General features: G+C 38.6%; 1 protein-coding gene across 1 annotated transcript in view; it reads left to right on the forward strand.

Moving 5' to 3' along the window:
• Positions 1-10,609: 10,609 nt before the first annotated feature.
• Positions 10,610-14,489, forward strand: part of LOC134637050 (reticulon-4 receptor-like 1) — a 107,346-nt gene continuing 103,466 nt past the window's right edge. Inside the window, exon 1 of the mRNA XM_063487372.1 lies at positions 10,610-11,282. Within this exon, the coding sequence (XP_063343442.1) occupies positions 11,270-11,282 (13 nt within the window). The 5' untranslated portion in view covers positions 10,610-11,269. The remainder of the gene's footprint in view (positions 11,283-14,489) is intronic.

The raw sequence follows: 14,489 nt of genomic DNA on the forward strand, positions 1-14,489 counted from the left end.
CTTCATATTGAGGTGGCTGTGGCTCAGGAGGTAGAGCAGGTCGTCTAAGGCTACAAGGTCAGTGGATCGATTGCCTGGCTACTTTTCATGTCAAACTATCCTTTGACATCCAGACTGAATAATGCATAAAACAAAATGCTTAGGCACAGATAAAGTCCTCATGTGAATGAGGCTTGTAGTAAAAAGTGCTTTGATCACTCAGTGTAGAAAAGTGCTATATAAGTCCATTTACCATGTTATGTCTGAGATTTCACACAGCTTCTGTAAGAGGCTGAAGCACGGCACAGCAAAGCATCTTCCATAGAAGACAGAAGAAAGATAGAAATGACACTAAATCACTCTTATTTTAGCTCAGCTGCACTGGATAACTATTAAGTTTTGAAAAGATTTTTTTTTTTAAATACTCCATGGATTAGCTTGCAAGGTATTACAAATGTTTTTAATGGTGTATTTTGCCTCCAGGTCTCTGAGCTCATCATCACAACTTCTCTCAGTCCATTCTTCTCACCTAAAACCTAAAGGTCACCAGGACTGTGCTCTTATTGCCCCCAGGCTCTGCTATAGTCTGGCTTCCCATGTGAGAACCTGTTTTAATATGTGACAATTTGAAATTGGCTCTGAAGGCCTACCTATTTTCAGTTGCTTCAGTAGTAGCTCTCATAGTTTGGTCGAACTCACTGTAAATGTTTTTCTATTGTTCTTTTTATTTGACTGTTTGTCAGATTTTAGTTATATTTAATTTGTATTTTTCGACATTTTCTTCTTTTTCCTTCCAATTATAAATGCTATTATATTGTCTGTTTATGGGAGTTTTGTATTTTGTAATTGGGTTTTGGAGGCCAGGATTGAAATAGGAGTGTGTCAGGAAATTACTTTGAGTTAACATCTGTTGTTTTAATGGGCTTTATATATCAAATTAAGTTAACTTTACTAAATTTACTAGCGACCAGTCCCAACAAAAGTTGCCTCAAGATGCTTTATAGGTAAAAGCCATATGACAATTGACTCCAGCACTTACATGATCCTCTGTGACCAGTACTTGGGGAAAAAAGAACTCCCTTTCATTACGACCATGCTCAGAGAAGTGCAGCCATCTGCAGCAAAAGGTTGTGCTGTTATGGAAAATAGAAGAGAAGAGCATAGAGACATGAGGACAAAACGCAAACACAAAGAGAAGACAAAATTTTATTGACAGGTTGTACTGGAAGAACAAAACAAAAACAGTAGCACAGCTAAGTGATGGATCAGGGTGACCTGATCCAGCACTAACCATAATTTTGATTAAAAACAAACAAACATTTAGGCCAATGTGTCTGTGAAGGTTCTCAGTCATCCAGGTCATCGTAGTCAAAGGAGTTTGCAAAGAAAAGCATCTGGACTTCTTTAAGTTGCTTGAAGACGTTTCACCTCTCATCCGAGAAGCTTCTTCAGTTCTAAGGTCAAATGGCCGAGAGTCCCAGATTTAAACCCAGTGGGAATATCCCCCCAAAGAGGGACAAAGGACCCCCTGATGATCCTCTAATCACATTTAGGCCAATCTTAAAAGTAAAGAGACTGTCAGTCTCTTAAATCAAAACTGGGAGCTGGTTTTCCATGGGAGAGGAGCCTGGCAGATGAAGCCCTCCCATTATACTTTAAGAAACTCTAGGAACCACAAGTAAACCAGCAGTCTGAGAGCGAAGTGCTCTTTTGGGATAATATAATACTAATATAATACTAAAAACACTTTAAGATACAATAGGCCTGATCATTCTGGACTCTTTATGTGAAAAGAATTACAATAAGATAAACTGAATGGTTTTCAGGAGCTCTTGGTACAGCCTGATAATTGGGAACATTAAACATAACATAATAGAACAACATTAAATTATATATAAAATTATAAGAAGGGAAGCACAATGGCATGTGCTGTCACCTCACAGCAAGAAGGCCCCGAGTTCCACTCCACTATCTGCGCTTTCTGTGTGGAGTTTGTGTGTTTTCTCACTGTTTGTGTGGGTTCTCTATGGGTACTCTGGCTTTCTGCCACAGTCCAAGGGGTAGGTGGGGTTAGCTTAACTCAGAGCTTCCCAAAGTGTGGGGCCCGCCCCCTAGGGGGGGCGCAGAGCCATTGCAGGGGGGGCGCGGTATGAAAAGGAAAAAACAAACAAACACTTGGACGCTGCTAGCATAACGGACAGGTTTTTGATGGGGCGCCCACACAAACGCAAAGCAGGAGATGAAGCATAGCTGAATATGTTTCCAAACCAACTTCCTTCAAGCCAAAGACTAGAAAAACTGGTGAAGCATATCTTCCCTTTGGCTTCACCTGCACAAGCGCCAAAGTAGGTCTCCCCTGCAGAATTGGTTTTCCCTTCGGGAGCACACGCAGGGCTCTCCAAATCACTGACAAACAGTATCCCGCATTCTTGATTTTTAGTTCACAAACACTTCTTGTAATAAATAACTACTCCTGACATTTCGGAGATGTTAGCTCTTTATAAAGTAAAGTTACAGTGGGATACAAATAATATCAGGCTGATCCTGCCACGATTTGTTCCCCCGGTTCAAATCACGGACAAACAGTATCCCACAGGATGTGTTTGTGCGGGGGGGAGCGCGAACATTTTTCTTGTAAAACAAAGGGAGGCCTAGCAAAAAAAGTTTGGGAACCACTGGCTTAACTGGTGATTCTAAATAACCCAAAAGTGTGAATGTGAGTGTATCTATCTCTCCGTGTTAGCCTTACCTCATATTAGCAACCTGTCCAGGGTGTACCCCAATCTTGCCCTATGGTGGCTGGAATAGGCTCCAATGTTTTAAGTATGAAAAATTATACTTATGCAGGTATTCCAGAATATGTATTCAAATGTTATACTCTGTTATTGTAATGTATAAAACAAAGTCTTGACAGTAACGTGTATTTAGAATACACATAAAATTCCCTATGTGCCTATATGTTGTCAGTATAAACAATGGTAGTAAGAAACAGTTTTACAATGGTTTTTTAAGCATTATCACCACTTTGACTTTCAGATCAATCTATTGACCTTTAAGGAGAGGTCAGAGGTCAAGTGTGACATAATATCTTTATATGGTACTTTTTACATGTTGGTAATGCATACCACACTTGTAAAAATCATAGTTTCTAAGTTATAAGGCCTTTTGTCAATTTTTAACCAACTTATCATTAAGCTGATTTTGAAGACCTTGATGGATGTAAGCCAAATTTGAATGGATTGTTAAGAATGGAGTTATATGCACGCACGCACATGGTACTTGGTAACCGTGTGGTTGCACTGATGCATGTACACAGTTAAAGTTTTAGCTGTGCAGTAGCAACTTTATTTACTGATTATAACAATAAATATGTAGTTAATATGTAATTATAATTATAATACATAATTTTCTTCCCAAATAAGCATGGTGTTTGTACAGTGCTCAGGTGGGATGTGGGAAAGAAGCTGAATCTGATGGCTTTTTTATACCAATATGAATAATCGCATTAAACTTCTTTTCCAAAATTACAACCTCTGGGAGAAAAGAAAAAGGTTCTTAGATATTATTTTTAAGCAGTTTTGTATCTGATTTGACTTTTGGCTCCATAAACATTATTTATGTCTTAGTGACACAACCTGATCTAGTTCCCAGAGCCATAAATACTGCTGTTTTGTCAAAGTCACCATATTATGCACAAGGTGTCCTACTTCGCACCACCTGACACCCCAGGTTTAAGCAACGTTGAGATGATTGTGTCAACTTTAACCTTAAGAGCCACTTGGTGTGATATTATACGCAATATTTAAGTGTGATTTTCTTTCATTCTGCAGTTATGCTGTAAATGGCCATATTTTCACCCAAACCATCCATCTTTTCCTAAACCTAACCAAGTAGTTTTTGGTGCCTGTACCTTGCAGGTACCACTTTCAGAAGTGAAAGTGAAATGTAAGAATGAAGAAACACAACTAAGTGTACGGCAACACACACCACAGCTTCTCCGTGGCTTGTAGTCCTTTGCTACAAGCTGGAGTCTGTTCAGAACTCAGCTGCTTGTATTCGTACCTGAACTAAGTCCTGACAACACATCACCCCCACCCTTATGCATCTCCACTGGCTCCTGGTAAAGTCCCATATTTCCTATAAAATCCTGCTCCTCACCAACAAATCCTTTAATGCCCTTGCTCCACAGTACCTACTGGACCTTCTTCTCCCCTACACCCCATCTCAGACACGGCGTTCTCCATGGGACAGAGGCTGCTGCTCCCACTCACTTACCTCTAAGATCTGCAATTCCCCATCTCTGGACATTTTCAAAAAGCAGCTGAAATGTCACCTATTCACTCTAGCCTTTGGGCTTTGACTCTTTTATTGTGTAGTATATTGGGTTCTTTAAAATATCCTATATAAATACTACTACTATTATTTTTCTTGCTGAAAATGAATCCATTGATGCATGGAGATTTTTGAGAAATACAGAACATATATATTTCTAGGACAATATGCATATTTGTCTAAGTATAACATAATCAGAATAAATGCATCATGTTGATGTTTTCCTTACATGGAGCCATGTCATATACACAAGTGCTTTTAATACTCTGTGCAAATTAATACGGTTCTTTGGACTGCTATTTACAATAGTGCTAGACAAAAGCTTTATATATATATATATGTATATATATATATATATATATATATATATATATATATTCCCTTTCTTGTATACTAATAAATACTTGTTTGTGTGATATTTCAAGCTTAAAATAAAATCTTTGACCTGGTCTTGAGATTAATCTTCCTTCAAATTTTCTGGTTGTTTCATAAAGGGCAATCAATTTTTCCATTTCTCATTTTGAATATTAACAAAACATTGTTATGCTCTTAAAAAGCACATTTATCAGTATTTTATTGCCATGACCGTTTCCATTTCTTTCTTCCTTCCTTTTTTGTGATTGTTGTGTTACTCAATCACTCAGAGTTGATTTGGTTCTGGTCCGGCAATTTAAAAACACTGTAAAAGTTAAATTAACTGAATTGTTTACTTTCACATCTCGGGGTGAAATTAACACTCATGAATTGCGTCCCATAATATTCCTGTGCCAGTTCACTCAGGAGGAACATCTTTGAAAAAGCTGCCGCTGTTTAGAACTGTGTATATGCTTTAGAGTTGCTTTTTTTAAAATCATATTGCAATGTAGAAAATCAGTATAAATCAGGCAGCTTTTTTAAAAAGTATTGTTGAGAGAAGGAAAAGATGATTAGAAACAAATAGATATTGGAGAACATAACAAAATTATAAAGAAAAAACAGAGAAATACTGATATTATTTCGATGATGTGATCCTGGTGTATTTACTATATTCAGCAGAAAGATATTGACAAACTAAGGCAACAGACACAGACCTCAGCTGAGTCAGTGACTTGTTCCTTAGGAAAAATATGGATTTCCTGGCATGTTGGCAAGTGGGAACTGGATGTTGCTGGGTGAAATTGGTTGAGATTTGTCTGCAAAAACTCACCAACAGGTGAAAAAGTGAACTGGACAAGCTCTGCCTTAAAAGTAAAAGTTGTGCCTTAATACAACAGATTTGATATGATTTAAACAACCATTTCTTCAAACATAGCATCTAAACAAGGAAAAACTGGTATTTATGATGAACAGTAGAGCAGATAGTGAAAGCAATTACCTTTCAGGCAATTAAAAGTAGGAAAAGTTTTCATATTTTAGTGTTGGCTTTATATTTCTATTAGTTTAGTCACTAGCTTTATGTCTTTCTGTGTGGGATCTTAACACTCACGTAATTTCTCTGTGATGGATCCAGGCATTGACTTAAAAACTAACCTGCACACCATTCCTTAACTTGGACTAAATATCCTGCCATCAAGTAAACCGCTGGTTCCTTACTTCTTCGGTGAATGAAATTGTTATCACGCTGGCTTTCTCTCATCAAATGGAAAGCCATGTTATATGATACCACAGGAGTCAACTGACAATTTAGAAATTTACGACACAGAAGTGATGCTCTGTGAGAAATCATTTCTAAAGACTTGACCTTTTCCAAGCTCAGTCCACCTAAGGCCTCAGTCTACAAATCTGATATCAATAATCATTAACATTGAGTTGTTTGTTGTGGAAAATTGATGAAACTGTGAAAAATGTGGAGTGGAGGGCTATGTTATTAAGTACTGGAATGCACCAGTAAAGCTCAGGGTTGAGTTGTGAGCTGGGCAGTACCAGACCACAGGTTTTTGTAAACCTGTAAACCAGCTCAGGCTTGGCCTGGCTGCTGGAGTCAGAGCCCAACGGTGAGCAAGATATCCCACATGTGTATAGACTGATTGTACAATATTACAGCTTTGACCATTTGCTTTGCTCTCATGAATGAAATCTGTGTTGCAGCACATTGAATTTCAACCAAATTACTCCAAATGTGAATAATCTAATTTCATAAATGGAGAAAAAAACCTGGCAGATAGTCCAGTGCATTGATAAAAGAGATACACAAGAGGAGTTCATTTCACATTTCTAGCATGAAGTGCTAGCTAAGCTAGAGCACAGAATCACAGTTTAAATACATGAATGAATGAATTAGTAACTGCCTGATGAATTTAACTGATATTAAGTGAAAATGGTAACATGTTAATACACCCACATGGAGCTTCTGCTTCCAACAAGTCCTCCACAACTAAACAATCAAACACATTGTTTTTCCTGCTAATCTAAAATGACTCACATAAGTCTTCCTGAAAAAACATATTTGAGCGTTTCCATGTTAAACAACCAAAAAGCAGTTAACATTTGTAGGTAGGTGTGGTGGCAAAAGCACAAACACATCTGCTTTTAACCAGGAGACTAAAGCATAAGTGTATTGGGTACCTAGGAATATCTTGTGAAGTATAATTCTTACTTGCTGGTTGCTAGTTAGGCTATGGCACAAAAGTAGTTGGTATGAATTAAAGGAGGGGGGAAATCATGGTTTGTGTAAATATACACCTATTTACATATACCAACATGTTATAAAGTTTGTAAAGGTCACTAAATATTAAAACGTAGATCCTGACGTGTGGCCGTTTCTGTGCGTGGCAAAGTCTGTTTTGTTCACTGATTAGCTCTCCTCTCCAGACGACTGACATCAGCCTCACTCGCCTCTTAGTTTTGTTGCACCTGTTAGTGTGAGACAACTTAGACTGTTATGCTAGTACAAATCCCCGCTGAACTATAATACAGTAATCCTTATTTAATCTTTGAGCTGCACGCAACCTCCACCCAACTAAAGGTCTAATCAGCCGGGGTAATTGAAAACACCTGTGTGTGTGTGTGTGTGTGTGTGTGTGTGTGTGTGTGTGTGTGTGTGACCTGTGAAGGTCAGGGATTTGTTTTATGTAAAAAAATCAACTGATATTCTAGACATTCATTTAACAAAATATTGCCATTTTGATCACTCAAGTTCTCTTTTGTCCTTATGATATTGGTGAGTGTATGATTTATCTATCATCTTTGATCATGTACATTATTGCCAATTACATAGAAATTTACATCTTGTTTTTTTTAATAATCCACGTTAGAAATATGTGAAAATATTCACAAGCAAGATTCAAAAATAGATAATAAGATGCTGATCATAATGTTTACCATGCTCACCATGTTAGTTTAGTATTTATTTAATGTAATGAATCTCCCCGTGGCCCTTATGCCCACAGACACAGACCTGTCTGTAGTATGTCATTTAATGAGACACCAATAATGAATACAACATAAGTCTGATAAAACATTAACAGAAGCTAAGGTTGTGTATTTGGCTTGCAGCTGTTTGTAGGAGTCTTCTTCTGCATTCATTAAACAAATGCATTTTTACTAGCTTCCCTTTAGCATCAGGATTTGTGATGAGAGTCTCCAAAGCAAGTGCGTTGCAGACATTTATGCATATAGCACAACAGGGCTAACAAGTATTCACATATACTAGTTTAAATGATTTGTTACACAGTGATCATTGTCCATCAGAGCAAAAATATTTTTCATGGGATTTTTTCTTCATATTTTTGCTTTAATTGAAGGTCAGTGGGCATATTTACAGGACTAATTATTGCTCATTGTTCTGTGGATGTACGTTTCCAATAATCATACTATATAGGATGAGGTGACCTCTTTGATCCTACACTTGCCTGGCTGGAACCAGACCCGTGTCAGTTGTCAAATTAGCAAATGAGTCACATTTGTACCAGCCACAGCTGGAAGCTTATGATCAAGATTCAATTAGTGACTAGATGGTGAACACAGTAAACTATTAAGCATCTAAGGAGCTAGATATTTTTCACTGGAGTTCATAAGGTGAGACCAACACAGTCTTTACAAGAGAGCCGATGCTCGATTTTACCACAAGGATAGAAACACTAATCAAAGGAAATGTTTATGTCTGCTGGGTCTGTAACCTGTAAACTTACATGCTAACAGTAACAACCTTTTTTTTCAGCTTTCTTTCTATCAAGTAGGGGGAAAAAGCAGTTTGTAGTCTTCGGTGAATGCCTTCCTGTTTCTAATGCACACAAATAACACTAAGCAATGACAAAACTTGCATTTATTTTTAAAGAGGTTCAGAGAAGGAAACACAATCTTGCATGTCCAGATAATGGTTGCAAAAAAACTGAAGACTACATTGAATTCATACCTATACATGAACTCTCATACTAATTATTCATATTAATGCTAACATGGTCAGAATACAAGAAAATTATATAGACTAGTAAATCCTCTGATCAAATCAAAATGCTATGCCTCCTGTGAGAGAAATGCTCCCCAAAGATCCGTCCACACTACAACCAAAGAGAAATATCATTTAAGAAATGCAGGAAAACTGTAATTACTTTCATCAACGTTTTGTCCATTTGTGTGATTTACATAAATGTAATGATTCTATTATACTGATCTGTTACACATTCAAATACACATTCGGGGACATTCACCCATACAAGTTATCAACATCATTCATATAGGAGTTAGCTGTGGGTTATTGCTTTGACAGGTTAATAGTAAGGATCATTAAATTTCAAACCAGAGGTGAAAACTATAGAAAATGAGAACTATAGTAAGAGCACAGGCCTTGTACAAAGTGGACCAACCAAAGGGTAATGAAAGCAAGTGGATTCACCTTTTGCACTTATTAACATGTGTGATATAGATGTCAATAACTGATGTACAATGACTAATTTGTTATTGTGCCATTACGTTATTACTATTGTTATATAGCTAATTAGTTATTGTAATATTTGTATTATTATGAGTTAACCCATAGTCATTCAAAAGAGAAATCCCTAATACCTGTAAGCATTGTTTGTACACAAAAATTCTTGAAATTTTTGTGTACAAACAATGGTGAAACAGCCTCCCCCTTATTGGACAAACTTAGTGTACCCTTATGTCTTAAAGTAATAACGAACTGCATCTTTACTATGTTGTGCAGTTCTTGCCAAAGTGGATTTTAATATTAAATGAATTTGCCTTAAAACTGCCTCAACATAACTGATTCTCTCACATAAATATAGAAATTGCTATTACCGCATACCTAGAATATCTGTAAAGAACTTTATAGAAGCATGGGCTCACCTAAATTGAACAAATGAATATTGGAAAAAACATTGCCTTCTCTGATGAGTCTCAATTTCTGCTGTAATATTTGGACAGTAGGTTCAGAATATGTCATACACAACATGAAAGAATGGATCCATCCTGTCTTCTATCTATTGTTCAGGCTTCTACTGCAGGTTTGGTGTGGTGTGGGGGATGTTTTCTTGTCAGACTTTAGGTCCCTTACTACCAACTGTGCATCACTCAATCGCCACAGCCTACCTGAGGATTGCTGCTGACCATGTCCATCTCTTTCTGATCAGTGCACTGTTCTTCTATAGCTGTTTTTAAGTATTTCAAGCTGGTTTATTGTACTTGACAATCAGTTCATTGTAGTTAAACTGCCTCACTTCAGTAGAGCACCTTTAGGATGTGGTGGAACTGGAGATTCACAACATGGATCTGCTGCCAACAGCAGCAACTGTATGATGCTATCTAGCAAGGTGGATCTAATAAAAAGTCTTGTAAGAGTATATCTCAAATGTCCATAGCCCTTTGTCTTCTTCATGTGACGATTTCCTTGCAATGTTTTTCTTCTTTTCTAAGTACCAAACTAATTCATGACTTTTTATTTTACAGCCCACTAATTCAGAATGTTCAAATACTCATTTTAAACTTGTACTTACTTGTACCCAATTCCATTATGGCTTGGCCAATAAAGGAATTTCAAATTTGAATTTGAGTGGCAGTGCTACAAAGAGACGAGACTAAAAGGAGAGAAATCAGAAAAGGAGAAAATGAATTGTAATGGAAGCTTTTGTAATAATGTTTATGCAGCGTGTTGGATTGCTAAAAGGAAATTGAATTGGGGGAGATAAAGAAGCAGTGCAGACATAAGTGAAAGAACGAGAGGGTGACTGATACAAGGAGGATTTTAATATGATAACCTATAACTGTTTCACAAACACACACTCTTCTGTCATGCCAATAAAGCACATCCTACAGAGAGAGAGGGAGAGAGAGAGATGCTCTAGCTTTCATCAGTCACATCTCGCTGTGGGAGGGGGATTGAAGCGGCTGCCTCGGAGCTCTCCGGTAACAGAGACAGTAGACGGCACTGACTCACGCTGACGATCCACGGACAGCACATTTTAGACTCTACCTGACCTGCAGTTGAAGATCCGACAGGAGGGCGATTATGAAGGCATAAGAGAACTTTCCTCTGATTTTTTAGGGGGGGAGGCTGTTTCACCATCTTTCCCGTAAATTCGGACATCAAATAAAGTCAGAATGTACATCAGTGATTTATAAACACCAGATGGCGGTGAGCTGAAAAATCACTAAAACACATCTGAGTGTGTTGGGACGGGACACGGTGTTATTCTTCTCCCCTCCTTGTCTTTTATTACACAGAACTTGTTTTCCACTGGTGGCGGACCTTCTAGGCTATTTTTGTCCTTAATTTTGTCAGACATTATCCGACCCCCTTCTTCTCCCTCCTCCACTACCGCCTCGTCCTCCTCCTCCCGTTCCTCCTCCAACCGTCTTCACTCGGTTTAAAAAAACAAAAAGAAAAGAAAAAGAAAGCCACCAAGGAGACAAGACTACACTCTACCAGCGTTCAAAGGGAATCAAAACAATCTAATCAACATCAGCACAGGACTGGACCCTGACAAGGATGCTACTCCAGCACAGAGGCTACTAGACGGTCCAAACAGCCTTTGCCAATATGTTCAGGCCAGGTAAGGAAAGAGGGCTCCACTTGTTTTTGTTGCTGACGAGGATGTGGAGCGCGCGCAGTCGGTGTGTGCGAGCGATACATTTTTTGTTTGTTCTTTTGAGAAATTAATTTAGTTAAATTTTGGGCAAATTGAGTCACAGACGAGGCTCTCGGTGTTTCTCAAACTTCCCAGTCGTCTCTTATCCGCCGTGGTGGCCGCGACTGGGAAGCAGATTAAATATTTATTCACTTCATGTAAAAATTATTCTTAAAATAGCGAACCGCTGCCGCACTGCAGTTTGTAGGACCTGTCTGCACGAGGGTGGCTGGTGCTGTTGCTACGCGCGAGCGAGAAACGGGTAGAGAGCACGTGAGAGTGAAATTGAAAAAAAGTTTACAATTTCACTGGTTTTCTACAAAAGTTTCCCCCGTTTTTTGGCGCTTTGTGTTAATCCGCGTGACAGAAGGAGGCGCTCAGCCCGTGTATTTCTACTTGTCGCTGAAGGGAGGGAGACGGTGGGTCTCCCCACGGGTTCCGCGGGCCCAGGGAGACTAAAAACAGGTGTAAAAGTGTCTACCAGAGAATAGCTGTGCGCTGTTTACTCTGACACTCACACGCTTCCGTGTTACGGTGAGAAAAGGTATTAGGTTTTACCACGATGACCTTGCCTGCTCATGTGTTGATAAAGGAAAGCTCCATTTCCCTCCCGCCACCTCTTTCTCCGTGCGTGCACGCGCATTGACAATTAAAAATCACGACTGATAAATCCCGTGAAAAAGAAGCAATTTCACAAATTCATATCCGGTATTAAACAACACACCAACCTTTCTGAAATTATTAAATAGTGCTGTGATGCAAAGTGTACGGAAAGTACACGCACACTTACACACACACACACACACACACACACACACACACACACACACACACACACACATTTTAAAGAAGAGTATTTGTGGTGTGGAGTGGTGACTCATCTGCCAATTGCCCCCCCAAAACATGTATGCATGTTGGGCTCCAGTGAAAGACAGCTTGTCTGAGAACTGTTTGGAAATGAGTGCAGTCCATGGTTGACTGAACCCCGAGAACATAATGGAAAAACATTCTTTAATAGAGACACTGGATGTCTGTCATTTGTCATTTCCATGCAGCTCAACGCAGAGCGGGGAAACAACACACATACATCCATGCACATCATAATCTATTAGCTCACTTGGTTGGCCTGAGTCAGGGCACAAGCTGGGCGATCTCCTCATTAAGAGTGGGACCTAATGGGCTTGACAGAGGGCTGATTAGTGCTGTCACTGTGTGTGTGTGTGTGTGTGTGTGAGAGACAGAGCACAAGAGAGAGGGAGAAAAGAGTTTGCTGGCTAGAGGGAGACAAGCTTTAATTTTAATCTTCCTGTAATTTCAGATGGATAGCATCCACCCACCCACCTACCCGCACACACAGCAAAAAACACACAGTGGTGATGGCTGATGCGCTGCTTTGTATCTCCTCCTACAAATATGTGACTGTCAGTCGCAATAATAAAATCCAGAGTAATTGTGCAGTCTGCCTGAGATACAGTTATCTTTGTCTGTCACCTTTACCCACAGTATCTCTCTGCAGTGGGATAAAACAAGAGTGAGAGAGTGAGGAGAAAGAGGATAAGTGTTTTTGTGTAATGAAAACTCCCTCTCTCTTTCTCTCCTTGTCTGTCTCTCATTCTTTCTCTATCTCTCTGCTTGGCCAACCAGCTCCTGCTGCCAGCCTCAAACTGAGAGCGGCCTGGCAGGCTGATTGGCTACTAGCTTGCTGGTTTGGGTGGCTGCCGAAGCTTTGTTTCCCAGCGTGTTTGAAGCTGGATTTGTCTCCCTTACTTGACTTTGCCTCTGTTACCCAACTTGTCAATTTCCCTATTTATCTACATTTTTTTCCTGCACTAAGATGTATACAGGCACTGAACAAAACAAACCAAAACAAACCTTAAAATTAGTCACAAAAAGAATAATGGCCACTTAACAAAAAAGAGAAAAAAAGGCTTTGCTACGTTCTGTAAAAGTGCGGACCGGTTTTTATTGTCAGCTATTTAATGGATGCTCATGGCTTCTGAATAAAACAAACAATTAGTGAATTATTCATATATCAGATCATTGTAGTAAAATAAAACCCCACAAACTGAAAGACGTTTATCTCACACGCAGCTAGGAAATATGTTAAATTCTTACATTTTAGTGGGTACATTAGTCAACAGTTGGTATTTTAACGAAAACCTAAAATGATTGGTCAATTATCAGCTACAGATTACAGATTAATATTTTTATCAGCTGATTCATCACATTTTGAAATTTAGACTATTCCAGAACCGGTGCTAATGTTGCTAACCAATGCAGACTTGTTTGGATAACCATTTAGTAAATTCGAAGACATATTCTTTTTTTGTTTTCCCTTTGAGGAAAATTGGATTAAAGCACATCGGATTAACCCTCTCAGGTTTAAGACATCATAGGTGGTAGACCTAACCCTGTATTTCTGGAGAAAGGCAAATTCATTACTCTGGGAACTCTAGGGTTATAGTTAGGGCTAGGATACTTGTAGATGATGACTTAGACCCCAAAGGGTTACGTGTTTGTCCACCTAATAAGCAATTATACCCATAAAGCACAGGTAAGCCCATTCAATGTTTAGCACAGATAAGCACAAGTAAGTACTTGTGGAAGCAATTGTATCTCATGTCCTGAATATGAGGGGCCAGCCATATAATTTGGCACTAAAATGGTCACCAATTTGAAAACATTCTGCTGAAGAAAGAAACTTTTATGCTGTTTTTCTTGAAAAAACAAAAACAACCTGTCAACATTTACAGTCAGTGAGCTGTAGAAGTAAATTCCTGCTGGTGGCTTAACTGGAGTGAGAATTACATATAAATGTTTAGTAGGTGTAGAGTATAGTTTGCCAAACAGTGCAGTGCTGTTTCAAGAATTTAGAAAAATTGTTGTTAGCCCTCATCAGAAGCTATTATTTTCTGTTAAATGAAACCTCTTTGCTGCACCTTGGCGCTAGCTATGCCATTATACCAGAAACCTTACAGCCCAAATCAATATTAATAGAATTACACAACTCTCAAAAATGATTTGACATGATAATAAAATAAAAAAATTTTCATTAAAAATTAATTTGAAGTCACTGACCTGGTGTGGGCAGAAGATTTATTTAAAAGGCAGGATTATACTTTGTTTAAGGGA

Source organism: Pelmatolapia mariae, linkage group LG10_11 (assembly GCF_036321145.2).
Source record: "Pelmatolapia mariae isolate MD_Pm_ZW linkage group LG10_11, Pm_UMD_F_2, whole genome shotgun sequence".
NCBI lineage: Eukaryota > Metazoa > Chordata > Actinopteri > Cichliformes > Cichlidae > Pelmatolapia > Pelmatolapia mariae.